Genomic DNA, 27,683 nt, shown 5'->3' with positions numbered 1-27,683 from the left:
ATATTAAATAGAAAATATAAGAAGAAAACACACGAAGCTCAAGACTGAAAACTCCAAAATCAAAGACAGAAATAGCATAAGTAATAACACACCTAACTGATATTGACATGGGAATTACAATTGGGTTAGAACCTGTTTCCATTGCTCTGAGATAGTCTCCCAGTGAAATTAGGTATTTCTGTAACAACTCTATGGAGAGCACTTCAGAACATTTTCTTCCAGCAGGCATTTAAGAATATATATGGACAGTCACCGTGTGAAATTTAGTCCAGAAAATTCCACGTACACAAAATAGTGCTTTAAAGCCCTATGTCGTGTTATAAGTTCTAATTGATATTCTTGGCTTCCTGAATACCAGATAATTCTCTGTCTTCTTAAATCTGCCTCCACCCCTGCGGGTATTCTGTGAGTCTTACTATGCTTGAAAATGCTCTCAACTTCAAGATCTCCAAATCCAAAATTATACTTTCTGATGATAAACCTGTCTTCATATTATAATTGCCATATTTCTTAACATCTATTGACCTTCATCATTAGTTTCTCACCATTTGCCATTCTTTGACTGTGCACTCTTTTGGTAACCCAACCCCACTTCTGACTTTCCTTGTCCTGAGTCAATGAGAAAAATAATGGTTAGTCATTTGAAAACATCTTTTTTTTTTTTTTTTTTTTTTTTTTGCCACTTTAAGAATACCACATTTCTATGACTTTCTGTCATTGCTGTCTAGCAAATCCTCACTTTTGAGTTTTTCTCACTTTCATTTCTGTTTCTGTTCTTAGATAAGTACAATGCTGCAAAACCACACTTATTAGAGCCAGTAAGTGGGTGGTAATGTAATTGAATGTCTAAATCTGAACCACTTTTTATTTTTGAAAATGTAAGAGGATACTATAAAACTGGTGTAAATCAGCCCTGTCTCAGAGAAACCAGGATAGATTATCATCCTAGTATCATCCTGAATATATAAAAGACAAATTTACGAGAAAAAAACAACCCCATCAAAAAGTGGGCAAAGGATATGAACAGACATTTCTCAAAAGAAGACATGCATACAGCCAACAGATACATGAAAAAATGCTCATCATCACTGGCCATCAGAGAAATGCAAATCAAAACCACAATGAGATACCATCTCACACCAGTTAGAATGGTGTTTGTTAAAAAGTCAGGAAACAACAGCTGCTGGAGAGGATGTGCAGAAATAGCAACACTTTTACACTGTTGGGATTGTAAACTGGTTCAATCATTGTGGAAAACAGTATGGCGATTCCTTAAGGATCTAGAACTAGAAATACCATTTGACCCAGCCATCCCATTACTGGGTATATACCCAAAGGATTATAAATCATGCTGATACAAAGACACATGCACGCGTATGTTTATTGTGGCACTATTTACAATAGCAAAGACTTGGAATCAACCCAAATGTCCATCAGTAACAGACTGGATTAAGAAAGTGTGTCACATATACACCATGGAATACTATGCAGCCATAAAAAAGCATGAGTTCGTGTCCTTTGTAGGGACGTGGATGCAGCTGGAAACCATCATTCTCAGCAAACTGTCACAAGAACACAAAACCGAATACTGCATGTTCTCACTCATAGGTGGGAATTGATCAATGAGATCACTTGGACATGGGAAGGGGAACATCACACACTGGGGCCTATTATGGGGAGTGGGGAGCGGGGAGGGATGCCATTGGGAGTTATCCCTGATGTAAATGACGAGTTGATGGGTGCTGACGAGTTGATGGGTGCAGTACACCAACATCGCACAAGTGTACATATGTAATAAACCTGCACGTTGTGCCCATGTACCCTAGAACTTGAAGTATAATTAAAAAAAAGTAAAATAGCAAATATATATATATACATACGTATGATATTTTCCTAACTCATTGATATCATCCAAGAATTTATCCTTGGTTTTATATACATCTGTCCACGTTGGGCTTGCTTATCCATAATGATAGATTCAGGTATTTCTTGTCATGGCCTCATCCTTTCTTTTCTTTTCTTTTCTTTCTTTCTTTTTTTTTTTTGAGACAGAGTCTCCCTCTGTTGCCCAGGCTGGAGTGCAGTGGTATGATCTTGGCTCACTGCAAGCTCCACCTCCCGGGTTCGTGCCATTCTCCTGCCTCAGCCTCCCAAGTAGCTGGGACTACAGGTGCTTGCCACCATGCCTGGCTAATTTTTTGTATTTTTAGTAGAGATGGGGTTTCACCGTGTTAACCAGGATGGTCTTGATCTCCTGACGTCATGATCTGCTCACCTCAGCCTCCCAAAGTGCTGGGATTTTACAGGCGTGAGCCACCGTGCCCGGCCCACGTCCTCATCCATTTCTGTGGATGTGCTGGTTGAGATATATATATGTATACATTAATACAGATAAGCATATATAATTGTATATGATTATGTATTGTCCTATAATTAAAATATGATTATATGTCATTGATCATATATGATTATATACATGATCAACTATATGTTATATATAATCAACTATATATGATTATATATGATCAATTGTATATGATTATGATTATAATCGATTATATGATTTTATATACATAATTATATATATGTAACAAATTTTGTAATGAAGATACAGTGTTAGAAAGTGAAAAGCTAAATGTACTTTGGGATTGAGCTTACAAATTTTACTATTTCTGTTTTTAAAGTGACTATATTTTCTTATTCATACTTAGTTGTGAAACCTTGGATTAATCTTAAAAATTCTTCCTTTCAGTATCTCCACATAAAATTAGCTATCAAGTCTGTAAATTTTTCTTCCACCGTATTCCTCAAACTATTACCCAGTTATGCATTATTAATAATACTGTATCAGTTAGTCCTTCAGTACTTCTGCCAGATTAATCTTCCTGAAGCCTGCCTCCAATCATTTCAAGCCGTTGAACTATGTAAGAACCTTTATATAGTGTCTTCTTTTGGAATCTGACTGAAGTACATCCTCAGCTTTGTATCTGTGGCTTTTCCTTTCTCTGGCCCCAAAATGTACTCTCCATTGCTTTCTCTCCCAATATTCAAAAATAGAAATCTCATACATTAGTGAGATCAGATGCTATGTTCATTTTGTTCCAACCTCCAGGCAGCTTCCCTGTTGGAATTCCACATTCTTAATGACTATCATAGTCAGTCTCTTCCATGAGAAATGGTTTACTATCTTATCAGATATAAAACCTCCTTTCTTTAATTCCCAATAGCATTCTGTTTAGTTATTTTATTCTGTCTCATAAGCATTATTTGTGTACCTGTTTTATCCTTCTCATAAACTGCTATTTTCTATAGGATCTGACAGGTTTGAACACTGGAACGTCATGGTTACTAATATCAGACAATCATTAATTACTGTTAAAAGTATTGTACAAATGTGACTGAATATTTTGGAGTTATTTGTGTGACTGTAATGTAAAAATATTACTAGCTTTCTCTGCAAACAAAGCTCTTTCCAGCAGTCAGGTAGCAAGCATCATTATACAAAATAAATAGTTGAACTGACTGATGCATGAAGAAAGTAAAGACTTTACTCATGGGCAAATCCTAGTCACTGGTAGGGCTGGAAGAAGACACAGTCCTTGAAATCCTCTTTTCCTGTTCATTTTAAATAGAGCCTTCTATATGCATGCAAAGTGCTGCAATCATTAATTAAGTAGATTCAATCTCTCATTTTCCTTAAATCATCACTGATTTGAGCTCACTGTTTTCTCAATTTAGGCCTAAGAAAATTATGGCCAGATATTCATTCTCCAATTAACCTAAAAGTGAACTATATTTCATTGCTTGTAGGATGGTATGGGAAATCTGAGAGTCACCAAGAAGGGAATCCGACTTGAAGGTATATCTGAGTTTCTACTTCCATTGTATGTGAAAGAAATTCATTCTCGAAAGGTATGTGATACTGGCTTTGGTTTACTCTAAAAGATAAGTTAGAGGTTATATTTTAGCTTGAAATAGCAGGGTAGAATCCCCTTATCTCTTCAGCATGTGTTTAGCTTCCTTAAGCTAAACACCTAAGTTTAGAAATCAAATGATAAAATAATTGAAAATCAGTGGAGGTTAGTTTCAACCCGACAAATGTTAGAGAACCATTCTGAACTAACCTGCAGTGTTGCTTTTACTGCTCTGTAAAATGTGCCTCTCTATTTTCACTGGAAATTAAAATATAAAGTTACAGTAAATCCCAAGGGGGCATTTGATATGTCTTGAATATTTTTTTCAAAAAGGCACTGATTTGAATTAATGATTTTAATTCAACATATTATATATCTCATCAGCTTTAATAGACATGCATTTTCTAAAAGAAATGACAAAGAATTTTAATGTAGAAATTAAATTTATTTCTGGATGTACATTATGCAAAACAAGTGAGAATATTTATCCTTCAAATATGTGTGTGTTCACATGTGCTACCTGTGTTTTATCTCTTACAAGCATGCTAAAAATTAATATTGTAGCTTAGATTTTGTTCATTTTGGCTTATGTAAATTGCCTCTCAGAAGGTAGTAAATATCTTGGATATATCAAGAACTTACTAGAATTTTTCTTGTCTCCTATTACATATCCCCCTGAGCTATATGTATAGTTGTGGAAATAAGTTTATTGAGATAGAAATAATGGGAATTGTGTTATATAAAAGTTGAAAAAGGGTTATACTTATTTCATAAATATGAAAGTCTATTTTAGGCTAAAATAATGTTTCAATATTTTAATTGATGTAGAAGATTAGCAAATGGGTTGCATAGTGAGCGATAATTTGAATAATTTGTATCAAAGTTATTTTTCCTTAAATATCAAAATGAAAACAGAAGATTGCTTTCCATAAAATATTTAATTAGGATAACTATATTAACTTCAAATTTCTTTTTTAAAATATGAAAACTGATACAGCTTCTGATCTACTGTATTGACTCTACTCTGGTACTAGAAATTTTATTTTGATACTAATTTACTTCCCGGATATCGGTCAGACAAGTAACACAGCAGACAGATTTATGAATACCTGACCTTACATCATTAAACGTTAAAAAAGTATTAAATTTAAAATAAAAAGTTTAGTTATTTTGCTTTATTTTGTTTTTATGAAAAGGAAAAACGAAAAGCATGGTTACATATATTAGTGTCTTACTTTGATTGAAAGTCACCGTCTTTGACAGTTACTTACTGAGTTATTGCGTTCGGCACTATTAAATAATGCAGTATTTGAAGGAATTAAACCTTATACATGGAAATCAAGAAGCTGCTTAACATAGGCAGCAAGTGGGACTAAGCATAGGCCAAAACTTCTCTGAAAATGCCTCCTATTGGTAAGTCCAGGGACAGCAGAAATGATTTATCTCTGAAGTCATTTAGGTTCATTTGTAGTGGCTACCTGGGAACAAAATTTAAATGATTGTGAAACCCTCTACGATCAGGCAAGTTGTAGAATTTATCTTCTCAGCCAGGACATTTCTGAGAGCATAATGACAGGTGTCAAATTAAGTTTCTCTTGAGAAACAGGAATATGTGTGGATTCCACCTATGGACCATAGAGGATAGAATCCACTAACATTATAGCATGAAAGTGTGAGGTGGGGCCACTTGCACTTCCTTATTTCCATCCCTGAGAAAGCTAACTCCATGTTCACAAGCATTTCCAAAACCTACTGTATTGACTGAAGAATATGTGCTCCCCTTCACATCCCAGCCCTGATGCTGGTCCTTTCTGTGTCTTCCTTCATTGTTGTCTGTCTCCCTGTAACTACGAAGCATGGGAAAGGCAGGGACATTGGTACCCAGACAGAATATCTGGTGCAAGAACAGAAGTAGGAGCGGACTCATACACTTCTTGGAAAATTCTCTCCACGTACACTTCAAAAATAAATATGTAAGAAATCTGCAGACTGCTTTCCACAGTGGCTGAACTACTTTATGAACCTAAAAGTTGGATAAATATTTAAAATAAAGAGGAAAATATATTTTATAAGCGCCTCTCACATTATGATTCACTTGTCCATGAATGCCTTTTTACTTCTAGAAAGCCAGCCCCAATTTCTCTTAGGCTTACTTTGCTCATCATTAAGTGAGTTTGGTACAAACTTATCAAAGTACTTAACTCATAGGTTAAGGCAGAACACAAACATTTCAGTAATGGAAGTAGAAATGAGGTTTTTAATTTTAAAAATTCTGTTATACGTTTCAGTCTTTTCACACATTTTCATAGAGTCAACAATTTTATGATAAAATTCCAAAGTTCCTGTAGTTCCAAGGTAAGGAAATCTATTAGAAAACCTAAAAGGCACTTTGGAAGATTTGATGAAGCTGACAGAAAAAAACCTGCTGGGTACAGGAATTTTGATTTCTGTGTGTGATTGTGTATGTTTAGCTTTCATTAATGCCACCCTGTTGCTGTCTTTAAATTTAGCCAGTATTCCCCTCTGACATACAGAATTTTCTTAAAGTTACTTGGCGGTCATGCAGGCATTTAGTCCTACACATGGGAAGATAATAAAGAGATTTCTATTGGACAGAAAAGGCAGTCACCCATAAATGCACATTTAGTCACCTAACCTAATTCACTATGGGCTGGACCAACTTTACAAGCTCCTCTCAACCTCTCCCTATCACTAAATATCTACAGATATTTAGACGTCTAAGTTCTATTATTAGCCTTAGCAATTTATACCCTTTTTCATGCTTTTCAAAAATTAACCTTTTCGAAGTTGTCCAACAAAAATGTAAACAAAAAACATATCATAGTATATATAGGAAACATCTTAGAATTCAATATATTTTTCAAAATTAACATTATTCTCAGGGAAGATTACTATAGAACATTTATGAGGTTAAATATATAATACTATTCAGAGAAGAACAATACAAAGCATGTGTAACTTGGGCTAGTTTATATAAATGGTAATGATTATAACATTCTGCACCTATTTTCAAGGCACTTGGTCCAACTTTAGGCCAAAACATTTAAAATATCAGGAATTTAGGACACCTAATCTTCAAGCTTTTTAAAAAAAGTAATTGAAGTATGTTTCCCAAGGTTACACGAGTCCAAGGTAGTCATGTGGTCAAATTACATGCATTTAACTACTTCTAACCAGCAAAATTTGCATCATGTAGTTCTTCAGAACCTCTTAGCTGAGACGAACTGAACAACCCTCTTGGATTGTTTGTTTCCTGTTCACGGATTGTTAGCTGAGGTGGTATCTCAGCACTACCACTGATCCCAGCTTCCTACATGGCAGACTATTAATGGTGACAGAGGAACTACTGCCAGATAATTCAAATTCTAGTAACTCCACAGTTAAGCAAATATGTCTTGAGTTCTCAGGACACCCGTATTAGCAGAGGTCAGCAAAAGGCTCTGCTTTTCCCATCATGTCCATTTCACTGTGATGTTAACCCAGTTCTTGGTTCCACCCGTTTTGCACCTTTTGTGTTCAATTATTCTTTATAGAATTCAGACACAAAGCCATGGGGCCAGGCGAGCACAGCAAATGTCTTTTTACATGATTACATGACATGCTAATGTCCTCACCTCTTTCATTTAGGTATTGTGGCAAATCTCCTCTACTTAGATTCCTTTCTTTCATACAAGCTAATTCATATACATAGATATCTGAAGGCTTTCCTAGTCATTTTATTATCATGGTTATCATTATCATATTAGATTTGTAATGCAGATACAGTTTATGCTTTTGGTAATCACTTTAATCAAGTTTTAAAAAAACACAAACCACTCCAAAGTCTTTACACTCAGGAAAAAAAAAAAAAAATACTGTTAACATTTCATGAACATATCACAACTATAACATTATATATTTTCACATATAAAAGAATAAATAAAGATACGTGAAGGCTATTTGTAATTAATATATGTGATGTAATAGAAAAAAATAATAAATTAGAAAATAGCTGAAGTTAAATATTTCTTTACCACAGAACTTTTTAAAGTAAAACTTGTCTTTATGGTTAAGAATAAAAGATTATAAATACCATTAAGAAGCTGAATGCATTAGCTCTGTGTTTTAATTTCAGACAGCTTTTGTTAACTCCCTGCAGTGTAATTGGAGATGATTAGCTGCTCTCCAGTTTGTCCTCACTTCTCTTCATTTCCAGTTTGTTGATAATTATATTACTTTAACTTTGTCACAATTCATAATATTTACATTCAGTTCTGCAACTTTAACTGCCTCGGGTCTTTGGTCTTGATTCTACATATAAATGGCTGCAGTTACACGTCCTCTCTAGTCTTCTTTATATTATGGATTTTCCATTTCTCAGTTCATTAGTCAAATCATTCCTTCCTTCCTTGTATTCTTCATTAGTTTTGTTTGCTAGTTTTGATTCGTTTTATTTACCTGCATGGGGGATTTTCTGGGAAAAGCCAGAAAATTTGCTAGGCGGATTCTAAAAGAACTGTAACAGTGCTAGCTGGTTTTTTAATCCTTGAGATATTTCATGCTTCGGGTGTCTGACTGTTGCCTTTATTCTTTTCTGGGAGTGTTATTAATGGTTCATGCCTTCCTTGCCTCAGATTTGGGAACGCACTTCTCTATTAAGTCCAAGCACTGAATATTGCCATAAGAAATCTGAGGGCACCCTGGTATTTTTCTCCTTTTGATGACATGAATGTTCTGCTTGGATGCCTGCAGTATTTTTACCATTTCACTTTTTTCATTTCAGAGAAATTTTACCTATTTTGTCACTTAATAGCTTTTCAGTTTTGTGTGTTGGTTTCTTCTACTTCAGAGAGAAAGCAATAATTCTTATGTTAGGTCATCTTTATTCCCCACAGCCATCATAATTTCATGAAAATTTTTAACTCCATATTTTTCCTCTAAATACAAGTAACTGTCATCTAGAGTTTTTCTATGATTCCATTCTTTCTTTTTTTCAAATAAATTTCACCCTCACACTCTCTAATTCATATATTTTTTGTATGATAGTGAATCTCAGAATTTTCCTTTGGTCTGCAATCTTCCTTTTATCTTATAATGATGTTTTACTGTCTATGAATTTGGTTTTATTAAAATTATGTAATATTTAAGTTTAATGATTGAAGCACTTTTCTTACTTAGTTTGATTACTCCTGATGCATTATAATTTGAGGTGGGGGGGCTATTGTCTAGCTCTTTCGTTTGTTTTGCTGGAAAGATCGTAGTTGGAAAGGGAAAGGCAGACTGTGACTGTTCTGTCTCTTCTGAGGTTTTGAGGTGTTTCTAAATGATTTGTGCCAACCAGATATGGATTTTAATTCCATGGTTCTTAGCTGCACTTTCTATCCTGTAGAATACTTCCATGGTGTACACAGTGCTCAATACTTAGGAGATTTTTCTAGTACTCTCTATGTGCTATCTGCTTTTCCTCTATCCAGATTAGTTTATTTGAGCTTGACTTTCATGAATATGTTTCTGGAGATATGGTTAGGGTACGGTAGGGATTCATGGTATACGGTGCTATGAAATAATCTTTTTTTTTTTGCTTGACTTTTGCTTTTTCTGTTTTATACCATAAACTTGTATTATGAAATTGTTGGTTGTTTGAAAAAATTTAAAGAAGTAATTGTTAAAGAGTGAGGGAGATTTGTAAAAACCTTTCTGCAGTTTGATGTATTAGGTAGGATCCTTTCCTCCTCCGTCTCTTTCTTTTCTTGCCCTTCTCCCTCTTCTTCTTGTTCCTCTCCTTTTGTCTTCCCCTCCTTCTTGCCCTTCCTCCTCCTCCTTTCTTTCTTTATTTTGAATAACCAATAGTCCCCAATACCGTAATTGGAATGTCATATTTTTTATTACTGAATTGAAATACAACCTTTCTTATACAGTGCCTTCTCAAGCACACACAGATTTATTTCCAGTAACTCTATGCTGTTCTGTTGATATACTTGCAAGAAACCCAAAGTCTAGCTATAAAATTTGTTTTTCCTAATTGATAGAGTGAGTTCTTTGTTTTTGCTACCTTTGAAAAGCTTTTGCCTATTGTGTACTTTCTCCTCAAAAAAAACTTGATAATCAGTTGTCAAGTTTCATAAAAATTTCTGTTGGGAAGTTAATTATGGTTATATTTAATTTTTGGAGAAGGACATCTTTGTGTTAGGTTGGTGCAAAAGCAATTGCAGCTTTTGCTATGATCTTTATGGCAAAAATCACAGTTACTTTTGCACCAAGCTGATAATATTGAGTCTCCCTATCTAGGAACATAGCTCTTTTCTGATTTGTTTCTAAACCTCTTTTGTGTTGTTCAGAAACATTTCTTAACAATCTTCTCCTTATAAGCATTGCATATTTCCTGTTAGTCATTTAGCATTTTTATTTTTAATTATTTTTATTCCTGACCAAACATTGCACTAAATGTTTTACATGCGTTAGCTCATTTAATCCTCACTATTTGATGGGCATTATTGTCAAGGAGAGTATGATTTGAAAGTAGAGTCAAAGGAATTGATGGCAGATTTGCATATAGTATATTAAGAGGAAGAGAAAATGTAACATGATATCAAGATTTTTTTGGTCTCACCAATTACCACTAATCACTGCAAAGAAGAATTGGGAATGTAGGGGTGGGGGTAGGTTAGGAGCACAGTTGTGGAACTATTAATTTTATCTAATAGATGAGCATGCTGGTGGACATATGAGTCTAGATTTCATGTTGGAAGTGCAGGGCGTGTGTGTGTGTGTGTGTGTGTGTGTGTGTAATACATGAGATTGGACAGGAATACCAAAGAAGTAAGAGTAGATGGGAAATATAAGATGTCCGTGGAATGAATTATTGGGCACTCTAATATTGAAGAGTTTGAGAAGAGTGAAAGAGCCATTCACGGTCTAAGAGGGAAAGGCCAGTGAGATTGGTCAAGAAGCCAAAAGAATATGGTATCTTGGAAGCAGAGAGAAGAAAGGTGAAAGTGTTTCCAGGTTGAAAGAGTGAAAAACAGCCTCTGATAGGTCGAGAAACATGGAGACTACAAATCCTTCCTTCTACTATTAACTTGATTATACTTTAGTCAGGCATAAATGTTATCATATAAATTACAGTTTAGTCAGGTATGTTTTTTCACATATTTGTAGATATCTATCAAGATGATTTTTAATCATTTTTGTTATTTAATATATTGAGTAAATGACATGAAAAGATATGCAAATGATGGGATGAACTTTTCTTGTTTATGAGGTAGCAGTCTTAATAAACTGTTGAATTAAGTTTATTAATACTTTACTGTGAATTATTGCATATACTCAGTTTTAGTTTTTTTTCTCTTTTTTTTCTTACTTTTGTCTTAATATTTCATTAAATCCAGTCATTGAGAGACTTTAATTTTGGTCCTATACATTACATCAATTTTAGTAAGACAGGATTACTTGTCCTTAAAGGTATGATTTAATTCTACCATGAAATTGCCTAGTCATGGAGACTCTTCTGAGGCAAAATATTTGACTAATTTTCTAATTTTTTATATGAAAACTGTTCTGTAATATTCTAAATCAACAGAACTCGCTTTTATTACATTTTATTTTCATACAAAATTTTCCCTTTACACAGACATATCATTTAATTTCTAATATTGCCTTTTTGTGTTTTTCCTTCTTTTTATTTAAACATTCTGAACAGTCAATTGTCTTCCTACTATATTTCTTTTATTACTTAGAAACAGTTTTAGTTTTAATCAATTAAATATTTTTTATATTTTTGAATTCCTTTTTCTACTTTTATTTTTTATATTTACTTATTGTCATTTTTTCTGATTTATCAAATTTAATGCTTGAGTATTCTGTTTTCAATATTTTCTATTTCAAGTAAATCTGCCTTAGGCCCTGAAGTTCCTATCAACTGTTTAGGCCACATCTCATGTGTCTAATAATATACTCTGACTTTTTTTATTTATAAGTGAGTCCTAATATTTACTTTGATTTTCTTCTTATTAAAAAGTGGTTCTAAAAGGAAGTTAACTATTAAACTGTGCATGGGTTAACTTTGCTTTGGCTGTTTTGTTATCCTTATCCCCTTGTATCATACACAACTTCCATTTGCTTCATAATCTTTAGAGTTTTAAATTTTTAGTTTGCTATTTCACTATAGTGCTGACCTAGAAATGACCCAGGGGACATGTCTATTTTGGTTATCAAATTATTACCCAGCCAATAACCTATAGCAGGGCAATCAAAAACAAATATGTGCTGTAGTTAATGATTTCTACATAACATAGTATGTTAAGCTTTAATTGGATTTGAATTTGATTTCACAACAACCCTGTCAGGTAGACAATGTAGATCATTTTATTCCCATTTTGCAGATGAGTCACTGGAGACTTAGGAAGTATAAGTGAGGCGTCCAAAGTTTCAGGACTCCAAGGTGAGCCAGAATTCAAACCTCAAGTCACTTCTTCCTCTGTACACCTTATCTGCATAAAAGTAGATTCTACGTTGTGTGCCTGTAAATAGACTATTTTAATTAATCTATAGCAAATATTTACACTATTTCTGACAGCATTAGACATAATGGGACTTGAATGTTTGCAATTTTGATAAACTTAGCCTATTTCTGTTCCATTTTGCAAACATTTGCAAATAATTCATCTATACCTCTTTCTAGGGGTTGCATGCATCCTGCTGGTTAAGAGACACCCAGTGGTGAACATAGAAAAGGTAGCACTCGTTTGCATAATAAAATGCTTTTTAATATTTTTAGGGCCAGACATATTTAATTGAGTCCACTAAAAGCTGAGGAAAATATGTAAATATAAACATAAGTAAATTAAATCTTTATGCAAATTTATGTGGCTCAGATATGCCCTTGAACCGACCCATATACCCACTGATGTAAACTCTGAAACCATTCACATACGTACTGATTTTAGTTCAAATTCTTTTTAACATTATACTTTGCAATTTACAAAGCATTTTGATTCTTATGACTGTATTTAACCCCTAATGCTAGACATAAGAAGATATCATCTTGTATATGGCAACTCACTTGCCTCAAATCATGCAACCTAAAAGTCAATGCTATGACTGGAGTGAGATTTTTCAATGCTGATTCGTTGCTTTTTAACAATTCACACTCTACAAAATATCTTTTTTACATATTCTTCAGGAAAAGAAAATCTGTCTTTCGGTTTATATTGGTTGAATGCTGAACTGCAACCTTAGAAGAAAGTATGCAATAGTTTCAGCACTTTGGACCAGGTTAGGAGTCGGGGAAAAAAAAACAATGCTACGGTAGAAGACCGTCATTAAAACTGGGAGACAGTTTGAAGATCATAAGTAATATGTGTAGGCAAACTTGGTTGCAGAGGTGTGATATTCTTTGGACTTAAAAACAAACAGAAAAGCATGTCAGGGCAACTTTAAAAGGAGTTCTTCTTACTGTGTATTTTTTTCTAGAGATTACACCATTGTCTGTCACTGGTGAGATCTCTCAGACACTACTGAAGCCTTACAAGAAATGAAGATTCCTTCATCACCTCAAATTTAATTGCCCTTATAAACAAATACTTTAATAATTACCTGTGGTTTTTCATCTTTGTCTCCACCAACACACACACACACACACAGAGAGAGAGAGGATATAACCCTATACTTTTGTCTTTCCCCAAGAAAGATGAGAGATGATGATATAGCAGACCTGGAACAAAAGGGAAGCACATATCTGCTCAGATTGCTATTCTGTAAAGTACCAGATTTGTGTGAATAACAACCTATTGCAGAGAATCTGTAACAGGAAAATATTAAGAAAAGGGTAACACTGAGATGCTAGCCAATATTACGTAACTTTAAATTCCTTAAAATAATCTAATATAACAGTGTCATTCATTGTTGAGAGTTTTCAGACCAGCCAGGCACGGTGGCCCATGCCTGTAATCCCAGAACTTTAGGAGGACAAGGAAGGTGGATCACTTGAGGTCAGGTGTTTGAGACGAGTCTGGCCAACATGGCAAAGCCTTGTCACTACAAAAAATACAAAAATTAGCTGGGCATGGTGGCTTGCACCTGTAATCCTAGCTATTTGGGAGGAGGCTGAGGCATGAGAATCACTTGAACTCAGGAGGCAGAGGCTGCAGTGGGCTTAGATGGCACAACTGTGCTCCAGCCTGGGAGAGAGAGTCCCTGTCTTTAAAAAAAAAAAATCAGCCCTAGGGTAGCACATAAAATTATGTAACTGAAAGCTTTTACTACATCTTGAATAACTCCTGCTACCAATTATTAAGTCCTTTTCAAGTATTAATTGCTGAAGGGCCTGGGACATATTCTCAACCACTTCTAACAGCATTCCATAGGAAGCAGACATTAGTCTACTCATCAGAATACTCTCACAGCTGTGAAAGAGCACGTGGCTCAAAGGAGTTAGGTAACTTATCTGAGTATCAGGAAAAAACGTTGTTGGGCAGGAATGCAACGCCAGGTCCGTCAAGCTTTGATCCTTATGTCCTTAACCACTGGGAAATTCCTACAACAGTGAAAGGAATCTGCCATCTTCTCAGTAAGAAGGTGAAGGAAATGTCTATAGAATTCTATTATTATTCCTGTTCTGGGTAACATTCTTGGCTTACTGTAAGAGTTTTCTTGAGATTCATGCTGTGTAGTTTTTCTTTAAATAGGTATTTAGGCTCTATATATTTTTTTTTTTTGTTTGCGTAAAGAAACATGGAACCATATCATATTGATGCCACTCTCCAGCGAATAGGAATTTTAAAGAAGTATCAGTGTTATTTCCCTTCCTTCTCCTCCTCCTGTTCTTCCTCTTCCTCTTCTTCTTTCTATGGAGATAGAGTCTAGCTATACTGTCCAGGCTAGAATGCAGTGGCTATTCACAGATGTGATTTTCGCACACTGGAGCCTTGAGTTCCTGACCTCAAGCAGCCTTCCTGACTCAGCTTTCCAAGTAGCCAGGATTACAAGCACCATCAGTATTATTTCTTTTAATGAAGCCAAAAGAAATTGTTCTCCTCTTAGTATATTCCTTCACTACCCCAAAATCACATATTTGCATGTATGTGGGCTGACTACTGCTATACAGAATCCTTTAAGTCATGATGAAGAGAAAGATTTACTAAAAAATTCCTTTTTTTCCCCCAAAGCCCTAGGAGCAGACCACAAGAAATACATTAGCAATACTTACACTAGTTCAGTGTTTCTCAATCTTTTTTGAATATGAACCACAGTAAGAAACACATTTTTCACACTCTGAACATTTTGAATCTGTTGTAGCCAAGCCCATCTATTCTAATTTAATTATATGCAGGTGCACATATATGTATAAATAATTGTTGCGACCAACTAAACTGATTCCATGATCCTGTGATATGTTTGATCAACAGCTTCAAAAAACCATTGCCCCCTCTAATAGCTACTAAAATAACACATTCAGTAAGTTTGTGGTAAGATATTTTGTCTCAGGTGTCACATATGTAATGGATTCTGCATTATAAAATATGAAACACTTTGTTTATTCCAAAGAATAAAGTAAAAAAGTGTAAATTCTATAGAGCAGCAATCTTACGTTTTGATCACTTCATACAACACTGCCTGTTGTATATTAAATGCCCAGTGCAATTTTTAAACTTTTTATTACAGTGTATTTACATACAGAAAAAAGTACACATTTCAGTGAACATTTACTTTATTGGGTGAATGAATGATTCATATATTCAAAGAATATAAATTAAATATTTGAAAAAATACTTCTCCATCACTGTAGACAAATAGAATGCTTTGCATATGTAAGAGTTGACCTCATTATTCCTGATCTTTTATTCTTGTTTCAAAAGTTTTTACCGATATAAACAAGGGTGAATTAGATCCTAGCATGAAATTGTATTGTCTAAAAATAGTAGTCATATTCTTTCAATAGTTATGGTGAGTACATGCTCCAAAAAGATTTGAAGAGACCTAACTTTGAATTTTATGGGCTTTATGGCTTTATTATGTTCCTATCTGTGTAAATATAACTGACTCAGCACTCATATCCCCCTGTCAGTAGTATGCACCAAAAACAACACAAAATCGGGGACAGGACGTTAGGACTTCAGCTGCAGAATGATACTGTTCTGTTTTTTATGACTATGGAACTATGGTGGTGCTTGATGAAGTTGCTTTTATCAGTTGAAGTTATTTTTCTTTAGAAGTCAGGTCTGGGATCTGAGCATGTGAACAATTAGTAATGACAATATTTTGACTTGAAATCCGGTCCTCTACACTAAATTACTGTTCATGAATCAATCGTGTATTTGAATTGGGCTTTGAAGAATGATTGGATTGGAATTTGAATTGGGCTGTGAAGAATGATTGGATTGGAATTCAAAATCACTTGATGTTTGTAGGAAAAAAAAATCATTTATAAAAGACATTATTTGTCCGGGAAGCTATGACTAGGTCAGTTTGGTTTGATTTGAGAAATTATATAAAACAAAAGTCTCAAATCCAGACAAACACACCCTGAAGTGTGTTCCAAGATTTTCCAGGGGGTACACAGACATGGATATTTTATCTGAAATTCTCAAGTTTCAAAGGCAGCCTTTCTGAAATTTAATCTGACCTGAGACTCTGAAGCTTGCTACTCCTGGTTTTTCCAACTTTTCTGTAGGCCAGGCGCAGTGGCTCACGCCTGTAATCCCAGTACTTTGGGAGGCCTAGGTGGGCGGATCACGAGGTCAAGAGATCGCAACCATCCTGGCCAACACGGTGGAACCCCGTCTCTACTAAATATACAAAAAGAAAAAAAAATAGCTGGGCGTGGTGTCGAGCTCCTGTAATCACAGCCACTTCGGAGGCTGAGGCAGCAGAATCACGGGTGGATCACCTGAGGTCAGGAATTCGAGACCAACCTGACCAACATGGTGAAACCTTGTCTCTACTAAAAATACAAAAATTAGTCGGGCATGGTGGTGTACACCTGTAATCCCAGCTACTAGGGAGACTGAGGCAGGAGAATCGCTTCAACCCGGGAAGCAGAGGTTGCAGTGAGCCGAAATCGGCCATTGCACTCCAGCCTGAGTAAGAGAAGGAGACTCCGGCTGAAAAAACAGTACCAGATGCTGGGTATGAACTACTGAGGGGCAACGTTGTTATTCATCTATGCTACACATTCATGGTAAAATCTCTCTGACTCATTATTTTTTTAAAAAAACTTAATTATGATAACACTAATACATCATTTGAATTGAACAACGCAAACATTTCTCTGATAAAAGTGAGGCCGAGGCCGGATGCAGTGGCTCACGCCTGTAATCCCAGCACTTTGGGAGGCCGAGGCAGGTGGATCACTTGAGATCTGGAGTTCAAGACCAGCCTGATCAACATCGTGAAACCCCATCTCTACTAAAAATATAAAATTAGGGCGTGGTGGCACTCTCCTGTAATCACAGCTACTCTGGATGCTGAGGCAGGAGAATCGCTTGAAGCTGGGAGGCAGAGGTTACAGTGAGTCGAGATCACGGCATTGCATTCCAGCCTGGGCAACTCTGTCTAAAAACAAACGAACAAACAAACAAGAGGCCGGTTTTACTGATGACTTAGGAGGTGATAAGGAGGGCATGTTCTGTCGTTAGGATAAGCTCAATCTAGAGCTCCGTATCCTTGACGTATTCCACAAAATGCATTTTAAATCTACACTTGATATTGTACCAGCATCAGACATTGTATTCCCTGCAACTGTTAAACTGTTGATACTAAAAATTTCAAATATCAGCTTTATAATATTCAAGAGGCCATAGTTTTAAAAAAGATTTCATGGAATGTGTGAGCAAAAAAAAAATATTTGGAGAATAAGGATATAAAGGAGGAGAGAAACATGAATTTGGAAAGCAGCTTAGGGCTTCAGGCATGCAGGGTTCAAGAGCCAAAGAATTTGGAATTCATCCTCAAGGTGCTGAAACTCTAAAGTATCAATCAGCTTACACTTTGTTAGTCTACTGAATTTCAAATTAAGAAATGTATTTCTTTAGAAATATCAAACAGACATTTTATTAACTGAAGAAAGCGCTTCATTCTTTCGCATTATTTTTGTTTATAGAGGTTTAATGCATTAGACCATCACTGTTTCTAATATTTCTGAGAAAGAGTGTGTTAGAAATTTTATTAATGGCATGGTACCAAGGCACAAAGATACGTAATTTGTTAAAAATAGAAACACTTGGTATCTTCATACTAAAATCCATCCCTCTTATTTATTATGATTTAAGAGTATTTTTCTTGTCTGGATGGATGTTTTATAATTTTCTTTAGATGTGGCATTGTTTCTTAAGTAAAATCATAGAAAAACAAACAAAAGCAAGATAAAGCCCAGGGGCAAGGGGGTCTTCCTTCTCTAATGGCAGGGGTTTGCATTGCCCTTGGTACCCTGCACTGTGGCTTGAAAACCCTGCCTTTGACAAATATCTCTCGATCATTCTGTGCTTTTCTCATCGTACACTCAGTAGACTAATCAAAAGAAAATCCAGTAACAAATACTGCAGATAGTTCTCTATACACATTTCTTTACTATACATTTCCTCCTCACTGTAAAAGCTCATCGTTTATTGTCATCATGACACTAAGGCTTGTCATTTATTGTCATGATTTCACCTTTGGGTGAGCTTTCATCATACTTTCCCTCTGATTTTCCTTTGGTTTGCATTAATAAAACAATTGAAAGATTTAGGTATAATCTCCTCTTGTAATGTTCTATATGCCCAGCAATTGACATCTCCTTTGAATAAATAAGTAGTCTCCTATACATAAGAACTTGCTTTGAAATAGCACATTTGTGACAAAATGAATAATCTTTATCCCTAATTTACTAAGATATAACAAGACTCTGGCAATATGAAGCACTGAGGAAAGAAAGAAAAATATATATTTGACATAGTTTTGGTTTCATCAATTTTATTAAGATGCTAAGAACACAATTTTTATTACAAGTGAACCCATAGGTCACCTTTGATCACCTTGCCTTTTTAGAAACTTAAAAAATTGGCTGCGTGCCCTGACTCACACCTGTAATCCCATCACTTTGGGAGGCCAAGGCGAGAGAATTACTTGAGCCCAGGAGTTTGACACCAGCTTGGACAACATGACAACACCTTGTCTCTACAAAAAAATAAAAAATTTGCCAGGCACGGTGGCATGTGGTGTAGTCGCAGCTATTCACATGGCTGAGGCAGAGGATGGCTTGAGCCTAGAAGTTGAGGCTGCTGTGAACAGAGATCTGCACTCCAGCCTGGGTGACAAAGGGACACCCTGTTTCAAATAAAATAATAAAATAAAATAACAAGAAATTAAAAAATTTAGCTTCAATCCTTGTTCTGTGTTCTGTGGATGATCCAATTATGCCCGTAAGATTTCTGTGGATTTCCAGGGGACTTAAGTCACCTCTAGCTGCAATTTCCTATCTCAGCTGAATTCTTCTCTTTTCCCCGAATCATATGAAAGTTCTTTCCTTGGTCATGGCATCCACCCAAATATAGATCTCTGTCATTTCCTTAATGTCTTCACCCCCTAAAAGGTACACACAGAACTGACTACCGTTTTAAGGAATTGGAGAGTTAAACTTTGGTATGCAAATAATTTGAAATGCAACATAGACAACTTACTCTTTAAAATTGTTTTACTACATTGCTGAATCACCCTTGCCATCTTATCTATCTTCTTTTTTTTTTGGCCCTTGCTTTCACGATGAGAACATCCTTTCATCTATATGTTTGTATATCTTTATATTTAAAAAGATGAAAAAATATCACCACTTTATTAATAAAAGTTATATCAGATAATAAAACAAAACATGAGACAGATCACAAATTTTATATAGATATTTCTGTATTTTCAAAATTGTTATACCAAGTATCTATCATAGGACCAAAGTGTGATCCAGTTTAAGGCTGCAGTTTTAGTGCCCTGTCCCTCAGGGCCAAAGAGAATCCTGTGATTTGTTCTCTTTTCTTCTCAGTTACACGTCCTTTCTTTTTTTGCTAAAGAAAGGTTAGGTCAACCTACATAATTAAGGAAAGAAAAGGGGTTGGAAGAGGGAGAGAAAAACTAGAATGTACTGTAGTTATTTGCCAGATCCTGGAAAAGTGAATATGGACAGGAAAGGAATGACGGATTTATATTCTTTTCATCATTTTTTCAGATATGCAAATAAAAGTTTTGAACTATTGAAATGTACTTTGTGCAGCTTGAACTGTTTCTTTGACCCTGGCACCACTCTGAAACTGAATTACATGGTCTAGTCTTGAACCAAGTTACGAAAGTATTTATTTTGAAATTTGAATGACTAGAAAATAAGGAAGTAAACAATAAAAGGAACAGTCAATTAAATGTTCTATTTTTTCCTGTGTCTGATACTCACTACTTTATTCCCACAGATGCTCTTGTAAAGATCACTTAAGTAAAAGTTATTACAGCAGTATTTGCTCTTTTTTCTGATAAAATATTTGTTAAATTCATTTTCTCTAAATTTTTCTTATTTCTTGAAATGCAAATTAGTGCAAATATTCTCCTTCAATTTATCCTAGGTATAATTAATGGCTGTCTGCTATTTCATTTCTTGCTGAGAACTATTTGAAGTGAATTATTTAAACAAGCTGGTATAAAGTATCATTTTCTTTCTGCTTTTTATCCTCTAGTACTTGTGGAGGACAAAAAGTGATGTATTAATGCATGTTTATTTTTCTTTTACTTTTCCATCCATTCCTTTTCTAAGTTTTACTGAATCTAATGCTGCAGTTTACCACATTTTTAATTTTGTCAGGGAGAAGGACAAGAGAAAGTGACCACAAATAATGCAAATGCCTGCAAATTAACAGTGACACCTACTTTTTCTTCTTAATTCAGTCTCTATATAACACAATGTCATTTTTGCCTTCCTCATGTATCTACAATTTGCTGTCAGCTTGTCATGTTTTGTTTCATGCAAGTTACCATATGTTTCCAGTGTTGGTGGTCCTCTTTTGGTCATCAAAAATTAAACCAGGGAAGTAGAATCAAAATACTCCTGCCCATGCCAGGTAACAGAGTTTATCAAAGAGATAAACTGGAAAATAACCCAATCTAGTAAAATGATTTTACAGAGAAATTAATTACAATATTTCCCAGTGCTTTATATTTTATTTGGAATAATGTGAAATTGACTAAATAGTTAATCAAACACCTAATCTCATATGCTATTTCAAAATTAGTGAATATTATGGACAATTACATAACTTCTAATGGGAAGTACATAAAATATTATTTTTGATTAAGTACTTTATGTCCATCTATAATGTTATTGAATTTAATTTAATGTTTTGGTTTAATCATGGTGAGATTTGTAAACTATTTTTGTTGTCATGACAGTTACAAAAAATAGTTTAATTTTCTAAAAGTTATATGTAATGATGGATTCAGTTAGCTTTTGCTGGGAAAGAAAAAACAAAAAAACAAACAAAAAATACAAAACAAAAGAAAAAAAAAAAAAAAAAACCTTTGCCCAAAACTTAATAGCTTAAAACCAGAAGCATTCATTTTCTCAACTTTGTTCAATAGGCAGTTTTCCTTGTTTACACAGACTGATCTGGGGTCGGACAACCTAGAGTACCCTAACATACGTGTCTAAGTTGGTATGATGGTTGAAATGGTACTCCGTGTGGTCTCTCATCCAGTAGGAGGTTACTCCAAGCTTGAACATGTGGTGGCAGAATGGTGCCCTGCGGCAATAGAGAGCAAGTCCCAAAGTGAAAGTATTTCTCAATCCTCTGCTTGGGGGCAAGTTTAGTAATGTCCCATAAACCAATGCAAGTTACAAGGTTGAGTCCGGATTCAAGTGATAAGAAATTGATTCAACTTCCTGACTGGAGGAATAGTAAAGTCACCTTGCAAAGGGAAGTACAGCGATGGGAAAAATTTGCAAACTACCACAAAGGCTGTCATTATTTCTTGTCTTAATAATTTTATAGCTCTTCTTTATTTTGTAGTTTACTAATAACGCTTTCTCTGAAAGACTGAACTGTGATTGTATACATTTGTTTTTAAAGGGGTGAACATTTGTTAAACTTAAGATTAATTTTATTTTTAAAATTCAAAATCAGATAAAATTTCTAGAGTTTTGCTATTCCATGATTACAACAGAATTTTGGATGGCTTTTGAAGATACAGAAAACCTCATTGAGGTTTTTGAAAAGTCCTGGTTTAGAAACATTGATGACTTCCCGTAATTTTAAAATAAGCAATATAAGTATTAGAAATATTGCGTGCTGTGGTCATATCAGAAGTGATTTCTGTGGCATTAATGTTAATTACAAGGCATCTGTCATGCTAACCATTGTTCATCCTTTTGAATTCATGTTTTGTTGTTCTTATGAGAATTATATTGGTAGATTAATTGTTACATTGATTGCCCTATAAAGACTTAACATTTGACTTCATGTTATATTAAAATGAATATCAGTAAAATAAGATATGTGCCAAATCTATTTTGCCTACCATCTTTACACATTAAAACGCTGTAAGTGAGGCTATATTGTTGTAATGCACTGTGTATGCTGTTTACATCGGTACTCAATTCAATTTATATGAAGGATTTTCATGTCATCATCATAGTCTTATCTTCCCCAAATTTTCATTTATTGGTAATTTTGCTAGGTCTACAGACCTCTGAAACTTGATTCTCTTTTATTTTCTACTTTAGGCAATGTCTTACTGCTGTAATGTAACCAATTATATCCATAATTAATGCAAAACTAGGTGTGCTATTTCTGGAATTACCATTGAATGATTTCAGTTTTCATTTTGTGCAGTTAAAATAGCCTTATAGTTTTCAAAGGTAGCCACAGAGAATATTGACTGAATACTTTGATACCTTTTTCAGGAAGTGAAATAAATTCCATGAATAATGCATTACCATAGCTATGGCATGTAAAGCTATATAAACCTGAGAGATATTTGTTTTATTTTTTCTATTATAAAAATACTTTCATTTTCATTTTATTTTCATTTTCTTAGAGACACTCTGTTGCCCAGACTGGAGTGCAGTGGTATGATCATGACTCACTATAGCCTTGACCCCTGGGCTCAAGTGATCCTCCAACCTCAGCCTCCTAAGTAGCTGGGTAAACAGGCATATGCCAAAATGCCTGGCTAATCTTTGTACTTTTTGTAGAGACAAAGTCTTAATATATTGCCCAGGCTGGTCTCAAACTCATGGGCTCAAGCAATCCTTCTGCCTCAGCATCCCAAAGTGATGGTGTTACAGGTGTGCACCTCCACACCTGGCCTTTTTAATTTTTAAAATTTTTCTTTAATTTTTTGTTTAGACGGCATTTACCATGTTGCCTAGACTGGTCTTAAACTCCGGGGCTCAAGCGATCCTCCTGCTTCAGCCTCCCAGAGTGCTGGAATTACAAGTGGGAGCTACAACATCCAGCCCCTATATTTTCATTTGAAAATAGGAATGTTGAATCATTTATAGGTGGCCTTATGAGTTTATTATTCCTTTTTTCACAAATGTAAAGCCATTATTAAAAAATAGCAAACTGGCTGGGTGCGGTGGCTCACGCCTGCAATCCTAGCACTTCGGGAGGCCAAGGCAGGTGGATCACTTGAGGTTAGGAGTTCGAGGCCAGCTTGGTCAACATGGTGAAACCCCATCTCTACTAAAAATAATACAGCTGGGCATGGTGGCAGGTGCCTATAATCCTAGCTACTCGGGAGGCTGAAGCAGGAGAATGGCCTGATCCCAGGGGATGGAGGTTACAGTGAGACGAGATCATGCCACTTCACTCCAGCCTGGGTGACAATCTATATCAATATACATATGTATATAGATAGATATTTGATATTTTGATATCTATATATAGGGAGAGATATTTTGCTACTTAACGAAATAGGCTATCTGTAATTTTCACTAAAAACCATTAAGACACTGGTGTTTCAGGATGTCATCACTGAAGAATTAGGCTTCGCTGGAAGTTTTTAGAGTCATTAGGTTGTAGTATTTTGAACAAATAATTTTAGTTTGGCATTTGTAAGAATCCACTGACATGTTGTTTAGTGAAGTGATGTTTGGTTTTCTCTGCAAGTAGTTTGAGTTTATCCTAGGACTTCTAGTCTATGAACATGTAACTCTTGTGCGTCGGTATGTGTACATAGTACAGGTTTTTAAAGATATCCATGTCCTTTGTAATATATGTAATTTATAATCTTGATATTTAATTTTTGTGGGATTGGTGAAAAGTTACATTTTATCTTTAAAGTAACCCTAACTTCCCATATTTCATAAATGCATATAATTCATGTTCATTTCTTGTAACTTTTATTTAAGGTTAACTATTTTCCCTTATATAATGTTTCCTATTATGCTTTCTCTGTTAGTTAATTTAAGGTTGCGTTGAGATGCATTATTCCCTGTAGAAACTGCTTCTGACATGTTTGGAAATTTAATATAGGTTTATTTTCTTTTATATTTGTGATACTTTATTTCACCAACTATCGCAGGTGAAAGTGGGCATCCAATGTGTCAGGAGGCGAGTGGCCTTTGACAAGGGTCTTGTAAGATGTCAGTCACGGCTGGCCGGGCACTGTGGCTCATGCCTGTAATCCCAGCACTTTGGGAGGCCGAGGCGGGCGGATTACGAGGTCAGGAGTTCGAGACCATCCTAGCTAACACGGTGAAAGCCCGTCTGCACTAAAAATACAAAAAATTAGCCGGGCGCGGTGATGGGCCCCTGTAGTCCCAGCCACTTGAGAGGCTGAGGCAGGAGAATGGCGTCAACCTGGGAGGCGGAGCTTGCAGTGAGCCGAGATCGTGCCACTGCACTCCAGCCTGGGCGACAGAGAGAGACTCTGCACTCCAGCCTGGGCGACAGAGAGAGACTCCGTCTCAAAAAAAAAAAAAAAAAAAAAAAAAAAAAAAAGATGTCAGTTCACACAAAAAGAAGCAGCATGCTAGACCAAGGGAGGCCCTGAGCAAGTGCTCATTGTAAGAAGCACGAATATGACGGAGACTGGAAAGGAAGTTTGGGGTCATGTTAGTTCTCTCAATGAAATTGTACAGAAAATTTAGATATCACTTACTGAGAAGTAGACCTTTTTTCTGAGCATTTAAGTGCTGTCATCAGAATTGTATTTAGGAATAGGATTCTGATAGTTATGTCCAGAATAAATATGAGATATGTGGAAGAAAATTTAGGGTCAGCGTTTCACTGTACTTCCTTATAAAATATAGTCTTAGTTTGGACAGGTGAAGCTTGAATCCCAGTGAGGCATTTTGATAGAATTATTCAGCAGGCCTTTGAAATATTAAATATCAGTAAGTCATAAAGCCAGAGGGGCAGATGAAGGAGCCAGCCAGCCACATGGGGAGAGAGTCAAAACTCTCTAAGTAAATGGCAATTGAGTGAAATCGGAGAGGGTGTAGGTCAGAATTTGGAAATGATGTTCTGGGAGGAGGAAGATGGCTTAAAGGAATGACCATCAGAGAAGTAGGAAAATTAAAGTACGAAACAAATAAATATAAAATTGATTCATTTATGTCTGTGATAGAAGCTTCTCTGAAAGAATCACAGGGTCAGCAAAATACACTTGATTTAATAAATAGAAAAAGTAAACCTATATAAGGGTGACCTGGATTAGTCAAGATTCCGTGTTCAATCAATTCAAGAGAAAATTTCAAATATCCAAACTAATGTTTTTGCAGAAATGTTTACATTTCATGTTAGAAGGTATACTATTTTGTCTTCCTTTTGGGAAAAGTTTTATAAAATGTCTTTTGATTGTTAAGAGGTGTATTTGAATTTAAAAAATTAATATAGCATAATAGGTTCATCCCCCACATTTTGATTCAATTACAGTGATGCATGCACCTTTAAGTTGTAATCTTAGAGAAAGAGAAGACTTTTTAGGTCACAACACGTGTGAAAAAGTATTCTTTGTAAATCAGTGTAAAGAAGTTGACAGATATTTCTAAATAATTGGGGGAAAACATCAGTGAACTGTAAATGAAAGGTGGCCTTGGAAAACAGCATTTGAAAATGTTCAAACAGCTACAAAATTATCTTTTTCATCTGAAAATATTTTCTTGATGCTTTGAGTTTAAAAATACCCGTTTTCTAAAAGAGATAGATAATAACGATATACTATAAAATCATAACTTAAAAACTATGTGTGAAATACAGCATGCTAAGTAAAAATTAAAGTCAGTTTCAAGTTTCCATAAACTTGGAAGTTATTCTTCTCAATGTCTTTTCACTTTTTCTACCTTTTGTCAAATGGGTTTGGGCCATAAATATTACCTTGAGTGAATAGGGGTTTTAAATAAAATAAACTGATGGCAAGTAAAGTTATTCTATTAGAGAAACCAAAGTTAAAGACTGAGAAATATCTATCACCCTAGATTTCATATGAAGTCAATTTGTAAGGTGGAAATTTTGTTATTTTTGTAAAAGACTACAATGAAATTTGGAATGGTGTAATCTATAAAACAGCAAAATAAGATGAGGGTGAATCTGAGTGTAAAACAGGTAGCATGTTATAATTAAATCCAGTAAAGGTGTTAGGCTTTTCAACAATTGTTTTTGTGTATGTGTGTGTGTGTGTGATTTGAATCCCTACCGAGGCTGAAATTGTATTAAAACTCCCAGAATCCTATACTTTTATCAGAAAACATAGATCACCTCCATGCAGAAGAGGAGAGTCTGTAAAGAAAGATAGATATAGACTCTTAGCTTAAATAATACATACAATGGGGAATCAGATACATATATCTCAACAAGGAAGTTGTGTTAATACTAGTTAAACTAGATATATTGACTGAGCACATACGAAGCATCTAATAAATGGGTGACAAGGATGAGAAGATAGGGATGATGATGATGATGATGGTGATGGTGATGGTGATGATTTTCTTGTGTTTCTAAGTCAATTCTCACATCATAAAGTGAGGGTGTGGAATCTTATATGTGCAAGCTTGCTGACTGTATCTTTTCTGGTTGGAGGCTGGCTGCATCTTCACTCTACCTCCTTCTTGAACATTATCTTCTAAATCTACTCTTATTTGGCCGCCTTTAAGATTCATGTGGTAAGGGGTTAATATCCAGAATATATAAGGAACTCACACAACTCAATAGCAAGGAAACAAATAGCCTGATTAGAAAATGGGCAAAGGACCTGAATAGAAATTTCTCAAAAGAAGGCATACGTATGGCTAAGAGATAAATTTTAAAAATCATTAATCATCAGGGATATGCAAAATTAAACCACATTATACTCTCATACAATCTCATACAATCACCATTCTCATAACTTCCACCCAGCGATTACTTACTGTGAGGCACTCCCAAGTTTAAAATCTTTCCATACCTATGTCATGCTATTTAATCTTCATAACAAATACTATTAAAAGTTATTTTTAGGCAACAAAATTTAAAAAAAAAGATGGCCTTACTAATGTGGCCAAGATCATACAGTAAGTAGCATACCTGGGAATATGAACTATACTGTATTGACTTCAGAACCCCAGCTTTATTTTTCTCTTTGCTTACCTAAATTACTTCTTCCCTTCCTCATTCTCTTCCTCCCTCTCTCTCTTCCTCCCTTTCTCCCCGGTTTCTTCCTCACTCTCTTTCTTTGTCCTTTCCTTCCTCATTCCCTCCCTTTATCCTTCCCTTTATGCCTTCCTGCCTGCCTTCCTTCCTTCCTTCCTTCCTTCCTTCCTTCCTTCCTTCCTTCCTTCCT

General features: G+C 35.2%; 1 protein-coding gene and 1 non-coding gene across 5 annotated transcripts in view; one reads left to right on the top strand and one right to left on the bottom strand.

Moving 5' to 3' along the window:
- The window catches only part of SGCZ (sarcoglycan zeta), a 1,168,508-nt gene that overhangs the window by 930,609 nt on the left and 210,216 nt on the right, over positions 1-27,683 (top strand). For 3 of the 4 annotated variants that reach the window (XM_023219161.3, XM_023219160.3, XM_023219158.2), the window contains exon 3: positions 3,811-3,912. The exons of the other annotated variant lie outside the window; for it this stretch is intronic. In XM_023219161.3, coding sequence (XP_023074929.1) covers positions 3,811-3,912 — 102 coding nt within the window. The remainder of the gene's footprint in view (positions 1-3,810; positions 3,913-27,683) is intronic. 4 annotated transcript variants of the gene reach the window in all.
- Positions 8,380-8,441, bottom strand: LOC111547420. Its single transcript, XR_002733130.1, has one exon. It is a non-coding gene; the product is annotated as a U7 small nuclear RNA (small nuclear RNA).

This window comes from Piliocolobus tephrosceles, chromosome 7 (genome assembly GCF_002776525.5).
Source record: "Piliocolobus tephrosceles isolate RC106 chromosome 7, ASM277652v3, whole genome shotgun sequence".
Taxonomy (NCBI): domain Eukaryota; kingdom Metazoa; phylum Chordata; class Mammalia; order Primates; family Cercopithecidae; genus Piliocolobus; species Piliocolobus tephrosceles.
The sequence above is the reverse complement of the archived record's forward strand: the minus strand, read 5'-3'. Positions and strand labels throughout refer to the sequence as shown.